The sequence below is a fragment of the Eptatretus burgeri genome, chromosome 3 (assembly GCF_056783735.1).
Source record: "Eptatretus burgeri isolate ZD-2024b chromosome 3, Ebu_testis_v1, whole genome shotgun sequence".
NCBI classification, from domain to species: domain Eukaryota; kingdom Metazoa; phylum Chordata; class Myxini; order Myxiniformes; family Myxinidae; genus Eptatretus; species Eptatretus burgeri.
The window spans coordinates 70,523,519-70,537,226 of record NC_140963.1 but is presented as its reverse complement, the minus strand read 5'-3'; the positions used below and the strand labels follow the sequence as shown (position 1 = coordinate 70,537,226).

The window sequence follows — 13,708 nt, the reverse complement described above, 5'->3', positions numbered from 1 at the left end:
CACCATTCGAACAATCCTTCACTGCAATCTTTGGTCAAGTTTTTCTCTTGCGGCCACATCCAGGGAGGTTGGCTACCTTGCCATGGGCCTTAAACTTCCTGATAACATTGCGTATGGTGGACAAAGGAACATCAAGGTCTCGGGAGATGGACTTGTTGCCTCGAGATTGTCCATGCTTGGCTACAATCTTGTCTGACCTCAAACAATTCTCTGGTTTTTAGGTCTCTCTACCAAGATGACCTAATAAAGCCGGACCAAATGTCCGTCCATACGTACATCCGTCCGTCCGTCAACAATTTTTCTTTCTGATCTGGATGAAACTTAGTATGTGGGTAGAGGTCGTTGAGTGTTGCACAACGATATAACTTTTGTCAAGGTCACGAGGTCACGTAAGTTATAAAAATCGCCATTTTCAAAACCTATCTAGTCTGACATTCTACAAGATATTCGGCAACTAACTGTTTATTGATTATGATAGTAAAAAATATTATCTTGTATCTAACCAGACAGATTTTTGAATTTCCATCCTGTTTGGCCGCCACGTAACCTGGAAGATGGTCAAAAACACCTCCCAGTACAAAGAAAACTTTTTACTTCCGATCTTGATGAAATTTGGTATGTGGGTTGAGGTCGATGAGTGATACCCAACGACATATTTTTCCCAGATTCAAGGTCAGGGTCGAGGTCACGAAAGTTGTGAAAGTCGCCATTTTAAAAACCTATGTAGTCTGTCATTTTAGGAGATATCTGGCAACGGTTCATCGATTATGATAGTAAAAAACATTATAGAGATGACCGTCACCCCCACACGGGGGTAATTTTATTTTATTTTTTCTCCATGCTCATTTTGGTGCATCCACTCACACAAAACAGCAGAATGACTCGTTTTCTCCATTCAAACTGATTTAATGAGTTTTTTTTTTTAATGTTGCAGGCACCTGCAACTTACCACAGGTGAGTTCAATTCCAAAGTAAAGGAGAATCGTGTGCTGGAAATCTAATTATTTTTAAACTTTGAAAAGGTGCCAATACTATTGGCTGGGCAATTTTTGGATTTCTATGTGGAATAAGCCAAGATACTTTGTTAAAAAAAAAAAAATCAGCTTTTTAACCTCCACCATCTTCGAAGATGGATGGAGGTTACTGTTTTCACCCCTTTCGGTTTGTTTGTTTGTGAACAGTATTACGGAAAAAACTCCTCGACGGGTTTCGACGAAACTTGGTGGGGGGGGGGGGGTTAGGTATGGTCCAAGGATCATGCCATTAAATTTTGGACTTGGTCCCCCCGCCCCAAAAAAAAATTGTTGGAGAAATTTATATATATTTTTTTGCATTTCTACATGTTTTAAGTGATTTCCAACTCCCCCCCCCCAAAAAAAAAAATTGTTAGAGAATTTTTTTTTTTGCATTTCTACATGTTTTAAGTGATTTCCAACCCCCCCAAAATTGTTACCCCCCCCAAAAAAGGGAATTTTTTTGTATTTCTAAATGTTTTAAGTGATTTCCAACCCCCCCCAAAAATTGTTACCCCCCCAAAAAAGAATTTCTTTTTTGCATTTCTACATGTTTTAAGTGATTTCCAACCCCCCCTAAAAAATTTACCCCCCCCAAAAAAAATTGTTTGAGAAATTTTTTTTTTTGCATTTCTACATATTTTAAGTGATTTCCAACCCTCCTCCAAAAAAAATTGAGAATTATTTTTTGCATTTTTACATGTTTTAGGTGATTTCCAACCCCCCCCAAAAACATTGTTACCCCCCCCAAAAAAAAGAATTTTTTTTTTGCATTTCTACATGTTTTAAGTGATTTCCAACCCCCCCAAAAAAAAATTGTTGGAGGAAAAAAAATTTTGCAACTTTTTTTTCAACAAAATTTCTATTTTTTTTTATTTTTTTGCATTTTTACATGTTTTAAGTGATTTCCAACCTCCCCCCTCCCCAAAAAATGGAGAAAAGAACTATAACTCTCAGCACTGTTGAAATCATATTTAATGAATAAGATATAAGGTTCCCTTGAGTGACCCAGCAGTATTGGCGGCGGAGGTTTTGCACTCTCCCGAGTGCTTCCCCTCTCGTTAACCTCCGCCATCTTCGAAGATGGATGGAGGTTACTGTTTTCACCCCTTTCTGTTTTTGTTTGTTTGTTAACAGTATTACGGAAAAACTCCTCGATGGATTTCGACGAACTTGGTGGGGGGGTTAGGTATGGTCCAAGGATCATGCCATTAAATTTTGGATTTGGTCCCCCCCCCCCCAGAAAAATTTAGAGAATTTTTTTTTGTATTTCAACATGTTTTAAGTGATTTCCACCCCCCCCAAAAAAAATTGTTAGAGAAAAAAATATTTGCAATTTTTTTCAACAAAATTTCGATTCTTTTTTTTTTTTGCATTTTTACATGTTTTAAGTGATTTCCAACCCCCCCCCCCCAAAAAAATCAAGTGTTGGAGAAAAGAACTATAACTCTGTCAGCACTGTTGACATATTTAATGAATAAAGGGACTGTCACACCTTGACAATATAGCCAACCTATGCCGATTTATGAAAAATTTGCCTAATACGCTGGCACACGTCAAATACGTTATGGGTACGTTTTGTGTACATTAAGAGCACGCTGAAAAACACTGCCATAAGTCATAGTACGCTGGCTTTAATCGTTGAACTTTGTGGTTTTTCTCAACTTTTCGTATGCTTAAAATTTTACGACGTCCTCGGCGTTTGGCTCACACGTTCCGCTACGCTGGCCATAAGGTTTAGGCACGTTATGCGATCGTTGGCACACGTTATTTATATGTTACTCGTATGTGGAAACACGTTGCGGTAACATTTGCATACCCGAAACTTATTCATAAACTCTAGGTAACGTTTTATAAGCACGCAACACGAACGTTGTTCACAGCTCGCAACGCGCTACGAGAAAGTTTCTCATACATCGAAACACATCAAAGTAATGTTTAGGGAACCCGTGACTTGTTTATAATCTACGAGTAATGTGCTTGGGAATTAGTTGTAGAGCTTGTCCTACGAACAAATACGTATGTAGACCTATTTGACGTCTTCATGATGACCACAGAACTTACTGAACACGTTTCTAACAAACAGCTGACGTAGAATGACATATTCACAGCGATTTGGGGAATTGGTATATAAAAAGGGCCTTTGCAGGAGGAACCCGTCTTTTTTTAGACTTCGTGGTGAGTACATGTTGATGTCATTCCGAGAGGTGGAGGATACGGCAAGGCTGAGACGACAATACCTACCTGTCCTCGAACATCAACATGACCTCATTGAGTTGACACTGCACCAGTTGCGTGCCAATAGAGCCGGGAGAAGACGTGAACGGAGGAGAAGGAACTGGGTCAGACCATGGATCGGGAGGCGACGCCATTACAGCATATATGACCAGCTCATGGTGGAACTCCGGAACGAGGACCATGCATCCATCATGAACTTCCTGCGAATGCCCCCAGCGATGTTCGACGAGCTGCGAGCCAGAGTGGGTCCAAGGATAACCAAGGATTGTTATGAAATCATATCAATAGTCCAGTGGAAGCGATTTAACTCGTTCAATGGAAACGATTTCAATTGCCTTGCACCAGCATCAAAAAACAATAGGCGAGTGACAGCCATTTATTAAAATAGTTTAGTGGCAGTCAATGGATAGCAAACGTCACGTAATCGTAAACGATGCGCTCCCACGTTATGCATGTGCTCGACTATCGTTGGGCATAGGTTGTGGACGCCTAAAACATGATAAGCAATCGTTGGTATAACTAATCTATAAGTTATCGAAGCGTTCTGTGTTCATTACTTGTACATTATGCATTTGTCAAAGTCTTTTTCAATAATTTCAATAGTAAAACAAAGAAATATTTCATCTTCGGAATGAGGGAAAAAAAATTAGCCCTTTCAGAACATCGAACAATGGTGCAAAGTATTCTCCTATTCATTAATGCAACGAGGATCCATCATCCCCCACTGCCTCCACATCATGCTCACATACTATTACTGACATAGACATACAGCTACTACCACTACTATTACTGTCACACACACCTACTACTAGTAATAGTACTGCTACTATTGATACTACTGGCATTCACATCTACTCACCATGGAGTCTGGAACAATGATGGGTTTTTATTGTGAAGCCCTTTTGTATATACCAATTCCCCTAAACGCTGCCAATACGCCAGTACACGGTAGAAGTAAGTTAGAAACACTTTCAGTAAGTTATATGGTTGTCCGGAAGACGTCAATTTAATTCGTCTACATACGACAATGTGCGTTTTAAATACGTTACAAATAGGTTCATAGCATGTTACTCAAAGGTTAGAAGCACGTTTTACTTACGTTCAAAACATGCTACTCATAGGGAAAACGCACGTTACTCTTACGTTCATAGCATGCCAGTCATTGGTTCAAGGCCAGTTATACATAGTTTCAATGCACGTTACTCATAGTTTCCAAGCACGTTAAACATAGGCTAAGCTGACGCTCCTCATTTGTTCAAAGCACGTTACTCATCGATTAGAAATTTGGTTTCAAGTATGTTGGCCATTACCTTGACGTGCTTCGACGTATGAGTAACCTACAAGTAACATGTGTTCGCCGTGTTTAAACGATCGCGGAACGTGCTCGGAACAGATGCCAACGCATGCGAAACGTGTGAGCCTTACGTCGAGTACGTCTTAAAATTTTCAGCATGCTTGAAATTTCACGACGTACCAAACGGACTAGGTAATATGCCAGCGTACTTCAATGATTTCCAGCATACTCTAAATGTATACACAACTTACCTGTAGCGTATTTGACGTGTGCCTAGCGTTGTAAACACATTTTTCATAGAATGGCATATGCTGGCAAAATCATCAAGGTGTGACTGCGATGTTGACACTTCAAATTCTCAGGCAGTTTTGATATCAATCAGCGTCCGGCAAGTTCTTAACTGGCTATGCCACGAGTTCGCTGGCGATACGTATAGCACGCAAAGGGTAAGTGAAACTCTCATTTGTCATAGGTTTTGAACGCCGACCACAAGGTAAGCATTCCTTGGTTAAAGTTATGTATAACACAACGAAACGTTCTGTGCCCGTTACTAATATGTTATGCAAACGATCAACACGTTATGAATACGCCAAAAACTTAATAAAAAAAAAAAACATCAAAATTTCAGCGTACGCCAACGTTTTACATACATTTTTATACGTTGCCATTGCTGCCTAAAACGTCAAGGTGTGACAGGGCCCTAAGATATAAGGTTCACTTGAGTGACCCAGCAGTATTTGCGGCAGAGGTTTTGCACTCTCCCGAGTGCTTCTCCTAGTTTTTGTTTTGTTCCACTGCAAACCAAAGAAAAACATATGTAGAGAGCAAACGATTTTTTTTTTATTTCAACATTTTTTCTGTAAGAAATGGTACATTATTTATTTGAAAAAAGTGCAAGGGTGCCAATATTTTTGGGCACGATTGTGTAAGGACTGTAAGTGATCAGGGCGTCTGAGTAGCTGTGAGTACCATGACGTGAGTGAGAAAAGAGCGCAAGCTCTAGAACTTGAGTTTAGTCACCCAAGGAAGATCGGGTTATTTAGACTTGAGTAAAACATCAAGAAGATTGTTTGCAGCAGGAGCAAAAATTAATTTGGAAGTGTAACATGGCAGTGATGGGCCTAATGTCAGTTTAACGTCACACAAGAGTGAGACCCCCCCCCCCACCTACCCTTGTTACTTGTTACAGTCACAGTGTCTTCGGTCCTTTTGTATTGCTTTGGTCACGCCGCCTGCTGGGAATGGGATGAAAAGATCTTTGTCTGCCAGGTTAAGTTGGAGCGAATCAGCATCTTGACACAATAACCGTGAATACTTCACAAGATGGCCGAGCAAAGCTTACCAGCAATCTGCGGTGAAGGTGCTCAAGTGAGGACCCAATCTACCCATCAACCGAGTTAATAATACAATTTTCAAAGCACTATGCTTCCTGCTCCTGATCATCACACGTTCTCATCAAAACGGGTATTTATGATGGGGAGGATAAGTCTAAGAACTGCATTGGAGCGTTGATCACAAACTAACAATTGATAAATCAAACCGATGCATTCCAAAACCACGATGGCTTAACAAATACATCTTGATCTTTCATTTGGGAAACACAGGACCGAGAAGGAAGATGACTAATAAAGATAAAAACGTGAGCCTTGCTCACAGGTGTTGTGTCCTTGTTTGTGTGAAGCTAGTCCTTACTGTACATAGTGTGCCAGTACCATCCATGTTTCCAACGCACCTGCTCCTGAACAAACCATGACTTGTCACAAACCCGAACCACCAGGAACTATACAATAACGAGCAGTAAGCCACCACCCAACTACTGCCCCGGGACAAAATAAGAACCACGTTCAGGGCCCATCGAACTGTCCATAGCTTGTGCCCATTGGCTGATGCAGTCTGATGGATGATCGATGGTGTGTGCCCATTTCCTGGTTCGGAAAGAAAATTCCACACAATGGGGCGATGTTGATTTTTGGGATAGTTTGCCATCCTGTCCGATGGTGGTGCTCATGGCCTGGGCTGATTGGCTGTTAGCTCAGAAAATTTCCACACAAAGACATGTAAGATTGGGAATCGATGTAAGGGGGCAAAGGCGGGGCTTCGACACAGACCCTGGGGTGGGATGAGATGTTTCTCCACATGTGCTCGATACGCTCATCAGTTCTAAGAACACTTCCACACCCCAACACATGCTGTGAAATATCTTCCAATCTAACCCCCATTTTATCCCCTCAACCACATCCCTAACATTATATGCTCGAGAAGCACCTGCTCCTTATGGGAGCGGCCAGGGGGTTACGTTATTGTCCTTAATCAAAATTCCTCTCCCTGCATAATTCCAAACACCTCGTTGCACTGGAAAACGTGGATACAGGAATGCACAACAGCACTGTGAAGGGTGGGATCTTTCAATACCCTCTCCCACCTTGAGCAGCACTACACGATACAAATTTACATGGAGAATTGAATTACTGTTAGATACAGGCTCGGAAGTGTCAATACTTCCCAAATCTGTCAACCTGCAATGTTTCAATAATGTGTCGCTGACTGAGCCAAAACTAACCGGATTAGCTACCTGACAAATCCGATACCTGTGTGTGGTTACCTGCATGCGGGTGTGACATTCGAGAATTACAATGCGCCCGCTGAATTTTATTTAGTGCGGAGCGACACTGCCATTCTGGGCAGAGACCTGGTTGCTGCACTCGACATGCAACGACTGAGTGGTCGCATCACTTCCACCACCCAAAGCACTGCAAATCAAACCCCAGTCGCAATTGTTACAGGTGACAACATGGAAGGCACCCTGGGCTGTGCGAAGGGATTTATTCATCTAATGTGACTTCAGTCCAGCAAAAGCTGCAGCATTTACCTTTGTCTGTGAGAGATGCTGTTTCACAGGTAATTAATAAGCTCATTAAACTGGATGTAATTTAGCCAACCGATTCATCAGAGTGGGTTTCACCAATTGTCGTGACTATGAAGAAAAGCGGAGGGATTCGTCTGTGTGTGGATTTAAGAGAACCAAATAAAGCGGTGGTGATTGACGGATATCCTCTTAACTCATATGGAGGAAATATTTGTGGAGCTGCGAGGTGGCACACTTTTCTCCACATTGGATCTGCAAAGTGCATACCACCAGGTTGCACTGCATGAGAACAGCAGGGACTTTACTGCCTTCATTACACATGAGGGACTGTTTCGCTCCAAGGGAATTCCTTATGGGCTTGCTTCAGCACCAAGCTGTTTTCAGAGGATGATGTCTGCCATTTAAAAAAAAAAAATCAACCTGGAGCTCAGTGTTACCTTGATGATAGAACCGTTTTTAGAGGGACTCCCGAAGCACATGACAAATACGTCAGTGGTGCTCCACTGCATCAATGCAGCTGGACTGAAACTGAACCTTTCAAAATGCCACTTCAGACAGAGCTGTCATTTTTTAGGACATGTAGTGTCACACACATGACTGAAACCTGACCCTGCCAATTTTGTTGCGGTGTCAGAAGCACCCCCACCGAAAGACATGCAGAGCTTGCGCTCTTTTCTCAGACTCGCGTCATGGTATGCCAAGTTCATCTCTGTGCGTTGGTCGTTGAATCCCTGAGAGAATTACTGTGAGGACCGTCCACCTTCTCCTGGTCAGTCACGGCACGGCAAAGTTTCGATTCGGTTAAATAACTGATTGTCAGTAGTCCAGCTCTCACTCTCTGATCCAGAGCGACACACTAGAGTGACAACTGATTTCTCTGATTATGGCCTTGGAGCGGTCCTGATGCAAATTCATGTTGACAAAATGGAGAAAACTATCGCATTTGCATCCTGAACTCTGACTGAATCGGAAAGAAAATATTCCACGGGGGAAAAGGAAGCACTTGGATGAGTGTGGGCGACAGAGAAGTGGAGGACTTCTCTCTGTGGTTGACATTTCACTTTACGCACTGACCACAGTCCTCTCACTACACTGCTTTCCACGAAAGGATTGGGAAGAGCTGGAATGCTCTTTTGTCATTTAATTATGACATTCAGTACAAGCCTGGCTCTGAAAATGTTACAGCTGATTGCTAGTTTTGCCTTCCACTACCTCCTTCAGTGCCCAGTTTGGAGGATGATATTGAGGTTGTAGCGCTCACGTCGACCCTCACTGCGGTGACAGCTGAAGAAATCAAAACTGCCTGTATTTTCTGCCCCATTCAAACAAAATTGCGTGAATTGCTTACAAAGCGCTGGCCGAAAACGTCAACAGGCCTGGATCCTGATCTCCTTCTTTATTTCAGATTGCAAACTTAACTGCATGTATCTGGTTTGCAGATGCCAAAGCCGACACACCGTCACGCATAGACACGGCGCTCAGAGTGCAAGAGAAGCAGAACAAGCAAAAGGTGTACATTGACAAATGCCGTGGAGCAAAGAATATGAACTTTGAATGTGGTTCCTTCATCCGAGTGAGGAAACCTGGCATCCTCCTAAAAGGACAATCCAAATTTTCAGTGCCTCTCCAAGTTATGGATCTCACACGTACAAACTTTCCGATGGACGGATCTGGAATGCATCTCATTTAGCATCTGGCTGTCAAAGGAATGCAAGAGATGATGCCGAGCTACCACTCCTCCCTGACATCATCGCATCACCAGCGCAAGACGTATCAGAATCTGTGCCGGTCGGCCGGGATGCCAGAACTCGCAGACCTCCAGTCTGAACTCAAGATCATGTGATGATGTCATGTAAAGTCCTTTGAGAATAAGAAAAGGAAGCTAATTTAAACTGTTGCCGTGTTTATTACTACTTGTTTTATGGTAAATCCAAGCTGCGGCAATTACTACATTTCAACTTCGAGTTAATTGATATTATTGTTGTCCACTGAGATACGGTATGCATGTGGTTAAAGAAAAGGGGGATATGTGGTGTTGGGCATAGACTGGGCGCTAGAGGGGGTGATGAGGGAGAAGGAGTTCGGGGTGAGAGGTCAGGAGGTGTACAGGGCAAACCTTGTTACGTTCCCACGTTCGCTTAAATAAAACCGTTGGAGAATATTGGATTCATCATTCTTGGAGTATTTTATGATGCAACACTCAATGAGACCCTCAAACAGATATCACACTCACTCAGTGCAGATGTGCACAATCACAAGTCTTGCTAATACACCTCTATCGCCAATGCTTCTAGGTGCCGATCTAATTCCAATTTATACCTATATACTGTTTCTGCTGCCATGACCTTTCCAGGTAGACCACACACCATGCATCAATGAGTGAAAGACCCTGCCTTACTACCCTTCAATTCACTCCCCTCTTCTTTACTCTCAGGTTATGATCCCTGATCCTAGCACTGTCTCTTTTGCTGAAGAACTCTTCTGCTCTTATTTGGTCTATACCCTTCATCTATCTATAATTCCAGCAGTGTGTGTGTCTGTGTCTGTCTGTCTGTCTGTCTGTCTGTCTGTCTGTCTGTCTGTCTGTCTGTCTGTCTGTCTGTCTGTCTGTATGTCTGTCTATCTGTCTGCGACCGCTGTTTCTCGACAACTGCCATTCCGATCTGATTGAAACTTGCCAGGAATATTGCCGGGGACCCACGGATGTGCCTTTTCAAGGTTTGATATTAATCGGACGAGCGGTTCCCAAGTTACGGCCATTTTATTGCTTTTTTCAGTGTTGGAAAGGTGTATATATATATATATATATCGCAGCTGAAGTGTTGTTCCACCTTATCATGCTATTTTTTTTCCCAAAGATATCTCAGAATAATGATAACAGCATATTAATAATAATAGCACAATAATTGGCAGTAATAAAAAGAATAACGTGATACAATGACCAATGTCTGTCAACCAATAACGACCTATATATTGTCTGTCAACCAATAGTGTCTGTCAAGCAATGACAGGACACTGTGCTATGACATCACGAATTACATCACAATTAATGTTTATTTATTTATTTTTGCACGATTGACGTCACAATTCTTCTTCTTCTTCGTTTGGTATGACTTCACAATCGACGCTGGGGACCTGAGTACGTGCCTTTTCAAGGTTTGATATCGTTCTTCATCCGTTTCAGCTGTCTCCCAAGTGTTTCCCAAGGTTTGAAAGCTGTTTTTTCCCAAGGTTTGAATTAATTGTTCAAATTATTAATTAATCCCAAGGTTTGAAGTTTCCCAAGGGTTTGAAAGCGGTTTTTTTCTCAAGGTTTGAATTAATTGTTGTGCTTGGTAGACATTTGTGAATACATTTACAGAGAGAGGGGCGAGAGAGGAGGGGAAGAGAGGAGTGGGGGAGAGAGGGGAGGAGGGGGGCAAGAGAGGGGAGGGAGAGAGGGGGTGAGAGATAGGGGGCATCACAATTCAAGAGAGGGGGAGAGGGGAGGTGGTGAGAGAGGGGGTGTGAGAGTGGGGGCTAGAGAGAGGGGGGGACAGGAGTGTGAGACTAGGGGTAAGAGAGGAGGGAGAGAGAGAGAGGAGGGGCGAGATGGGAGGGGGGAGACAGGAGTGCGAGACTAGGGGTGAGAGAGGGGGAGAGAGAGAGAGAGGAGGGGCGAGACGGGAGGGGGAGAGAGAGGAGGGGCGAGATGGGAGGGGAGACAGGAGTGCGAGACTAGGGGTAAGAGAGGGGGAGAGAGAGAGAGGAGGGGCGAGACGGGAGGGGGAGAGAGAGGAGGGGGGAGACAGGAGTGTGAGACTTGGGGTGAGAGAGGGGGAAGACAGGAGTGCGAGACTAGGGGTAAGAGAGAGAGAGAGAGAGGAGGGGCGAGACGGGAGGGGGGAGAGAGAGGAGGGGGGAGACAGAGGGGGCGTCACAATTCTTCTTCTTCGTTTGATATGACGTCATAATTGACGCTGGGGACCTGAGTATGTTTCCCAGGCGTTTCCAAAGTTATGGCCATTTATGATACGGTTGGTCCGATCTAATTGAAAAAAATGCCCCAATCGAGTCGTCGTTTACAAGAGCGAAGGAACGAAGCTGCACGTACTGGCACGCACTTGTTGTCCTTAACACCATCATCATATCCCCTCGTAACCACCTCTTTTCTAGTGTATGAAGTCTTGTCTCCATCTTCTATAGCTGAGTCTGGCTGGGCCCAGAATCAATGTCATAACCCTGTGTTGAACTGTCTTTATGATGGCGACTTGCTTTAGCATGAAAGGAAAAATATGTCTGAAGTGTTCGGAATCTGAATAAATTGCTTATTCCAACCACAACTGACTAACCCGCTCGTCTAACTTACGGTTGCACTCGGTACTGGAGAAAAAAACCCTATCAACCCGAGCTCAAGCATATTTACATATTATACCATGAAAGGCAAAATGCTGCTGCTGCAGTACCCTCCCCCCCCCCCCCTGAGTGCATTAATCGAACAGGGGGTGCAAACAAAATTCATAATGTTGTAGAATATAAGATGTTGACTGTCCATGCAAAAATCAAAGCCACAGTAAAGAGAAATGAAGAACAAGCAAAATGTACACTCTGAAATATTGTGCTCAGAAGTGTACGAGGTCCGTCTAAAAAGTAAGGGGACTGAGCCTGCTGTGTGCTCCACTTACACAACTTGAATGAACGGGTTGTGTCACAGTCTTTTGCAACATTCCATCAATATATACGATTTGTGATGGTTGACTGCGCTCATTGTGTGATTTTTTTTTTACAGGTCGTGATTTTACACGTTGTCTAGTCTGAGTCGTCACGCTACGAGTCGCGAGCAGAGAGCCAATCTGAAGTTTCTTGCCAAGCTTGGCAAAACACCTTCCGAATCCTTTACAATGCTGCAGCAAGTCTACGGGGAAGAAACGATGTCAAGCACATGTGCATTTGAATGTCACAAGAGGTTCAAAGAGGGACGGGAGGAGGTTGAAGACGATCCACGGTCTGGAAGACCTTCAACGAGCAGAACGGCGAACAACATCGAGCGTGTGAAGCAGATGGTGCGTGCGGATCATCAACTCACAGTGCGGATGATTGCTGAGCAGCTTTCCATCAACAAGGACACTTTCTGGAGCATCATCATTGAAAATCTCGAAATGCGCAAGGTGTGCGCAAGGATGGTCCCCAAGCTGTTGTCCCAGGACCAGAAACAGCAAAGAGTCACTGTCTGTCAATACATTATCGAGCGCCTCGAAGATGATCCAGACCTGCTCAGGAAAGTCATTACTGGTGATGAATCGTGGATATTCGAATACGATCCCGAGACCAAACGGCAGAGTCGTCAGTGGAAAAGTCCGGCATCACCAAGACCAAAGAAAGTAAGGATGTCGAAGTCGAAGGTCAAGGTGATGCTCCGCGTTTTTTGACATCAAGGGCATCGTCCACTTCGAGTTTCTACCACAGCGTCAAACAGTGAATCAATATATGTCCAAGGAGTTCCTCCAGCACCTCATAAGATCAGTCTGGGACAAGAGGAGGGATCTGTGGGAGAACAACACCTGGGTGCTCCACCATGACAACGCCCCTGCTCACAGTGCCCTGAACATCCGACAGTTTCTGGCGGAGAGGAACGTGCCAACTCTGGAGAAACCCCCGCATTCACCAAAGTTGGCCCCTTGTGATTTTGTTTTCCTATTCCCCAAGCCAAGGTATTTTTTCCTATTCCAAGGGGGTGATCAAGGCGACCCAATTTCCTGATGTGGAGGCCATCAAAAGGGCCGTGACGATGGAGCTCCAGAGGATTCCAGAAGAAGCCTTCCGGGGTGCATCGAAGCGTGGAAGAAGAGGATCAACAAGTGTGTGATACTGGAGGGAAACTATTTTGAAGGGGACAAGCTGTAATTTCAATATATTTTTTGGAATAAAATTTCTGTGAAGTCAGTCCCATTACTTTTTAGACGGACCTCGTACATGACCCCCAGAGCGAGTCGTATATGACAGTATTGGTGTTGTAGTTTGTGTCGACCCATCGGTCAGTAGTCGGGTTGGCTCGAGTGCTGCATCAAGAAAAGCTGACTTCAAGCGATCGACGGAGACCGTCTTATGACCTCTGTTAATATTTAGTATGAAGGTCTTCTTGGAGCATTGTAGAACTTTGTAAGGTCTGTCATATGGTTGCTGCAAGGGCATGATGCCCAGAGGTGTGATGTTCGTCTGTGTGTGGAGTTGTGATGCACTTTCAGGGAAGACTTGAGTTGGTGGAAATGCTCCACCATACCATTTGCTGCTGGATGGTAAGCGGTGGTTCACACAGGG

At 43.8% G+C, this 13,708-nt stretch overlaps 1 protein-coding gene across 1 annotated transcript in view; it reads left to right on the top strand.

Annotated features, from left to right (window-relative positions):
* The window catches only part of LOC147030148 (uncharacterized), a 66,358-nt gene extending 53,088 nt beyond the window's left edge, over window positions 1-13,270 (top strand). Inside the window, exon 15 of the mRNA XM_085873887.1 lies at window positions 12,180-13,270. Within this exon, the coding sequence (XP_085730013.1) occupies window positions 12,180-12,208 (29 nt within the window). The 3' untranslated portion in view covers window positions 12,209-13,270. The remainder of the gene's footprint in view (window positions 1-12,179) is intronic.
* The last annotated feature ends 438 nt before the right edge of the window (window positions 13,271-13,708 follow it).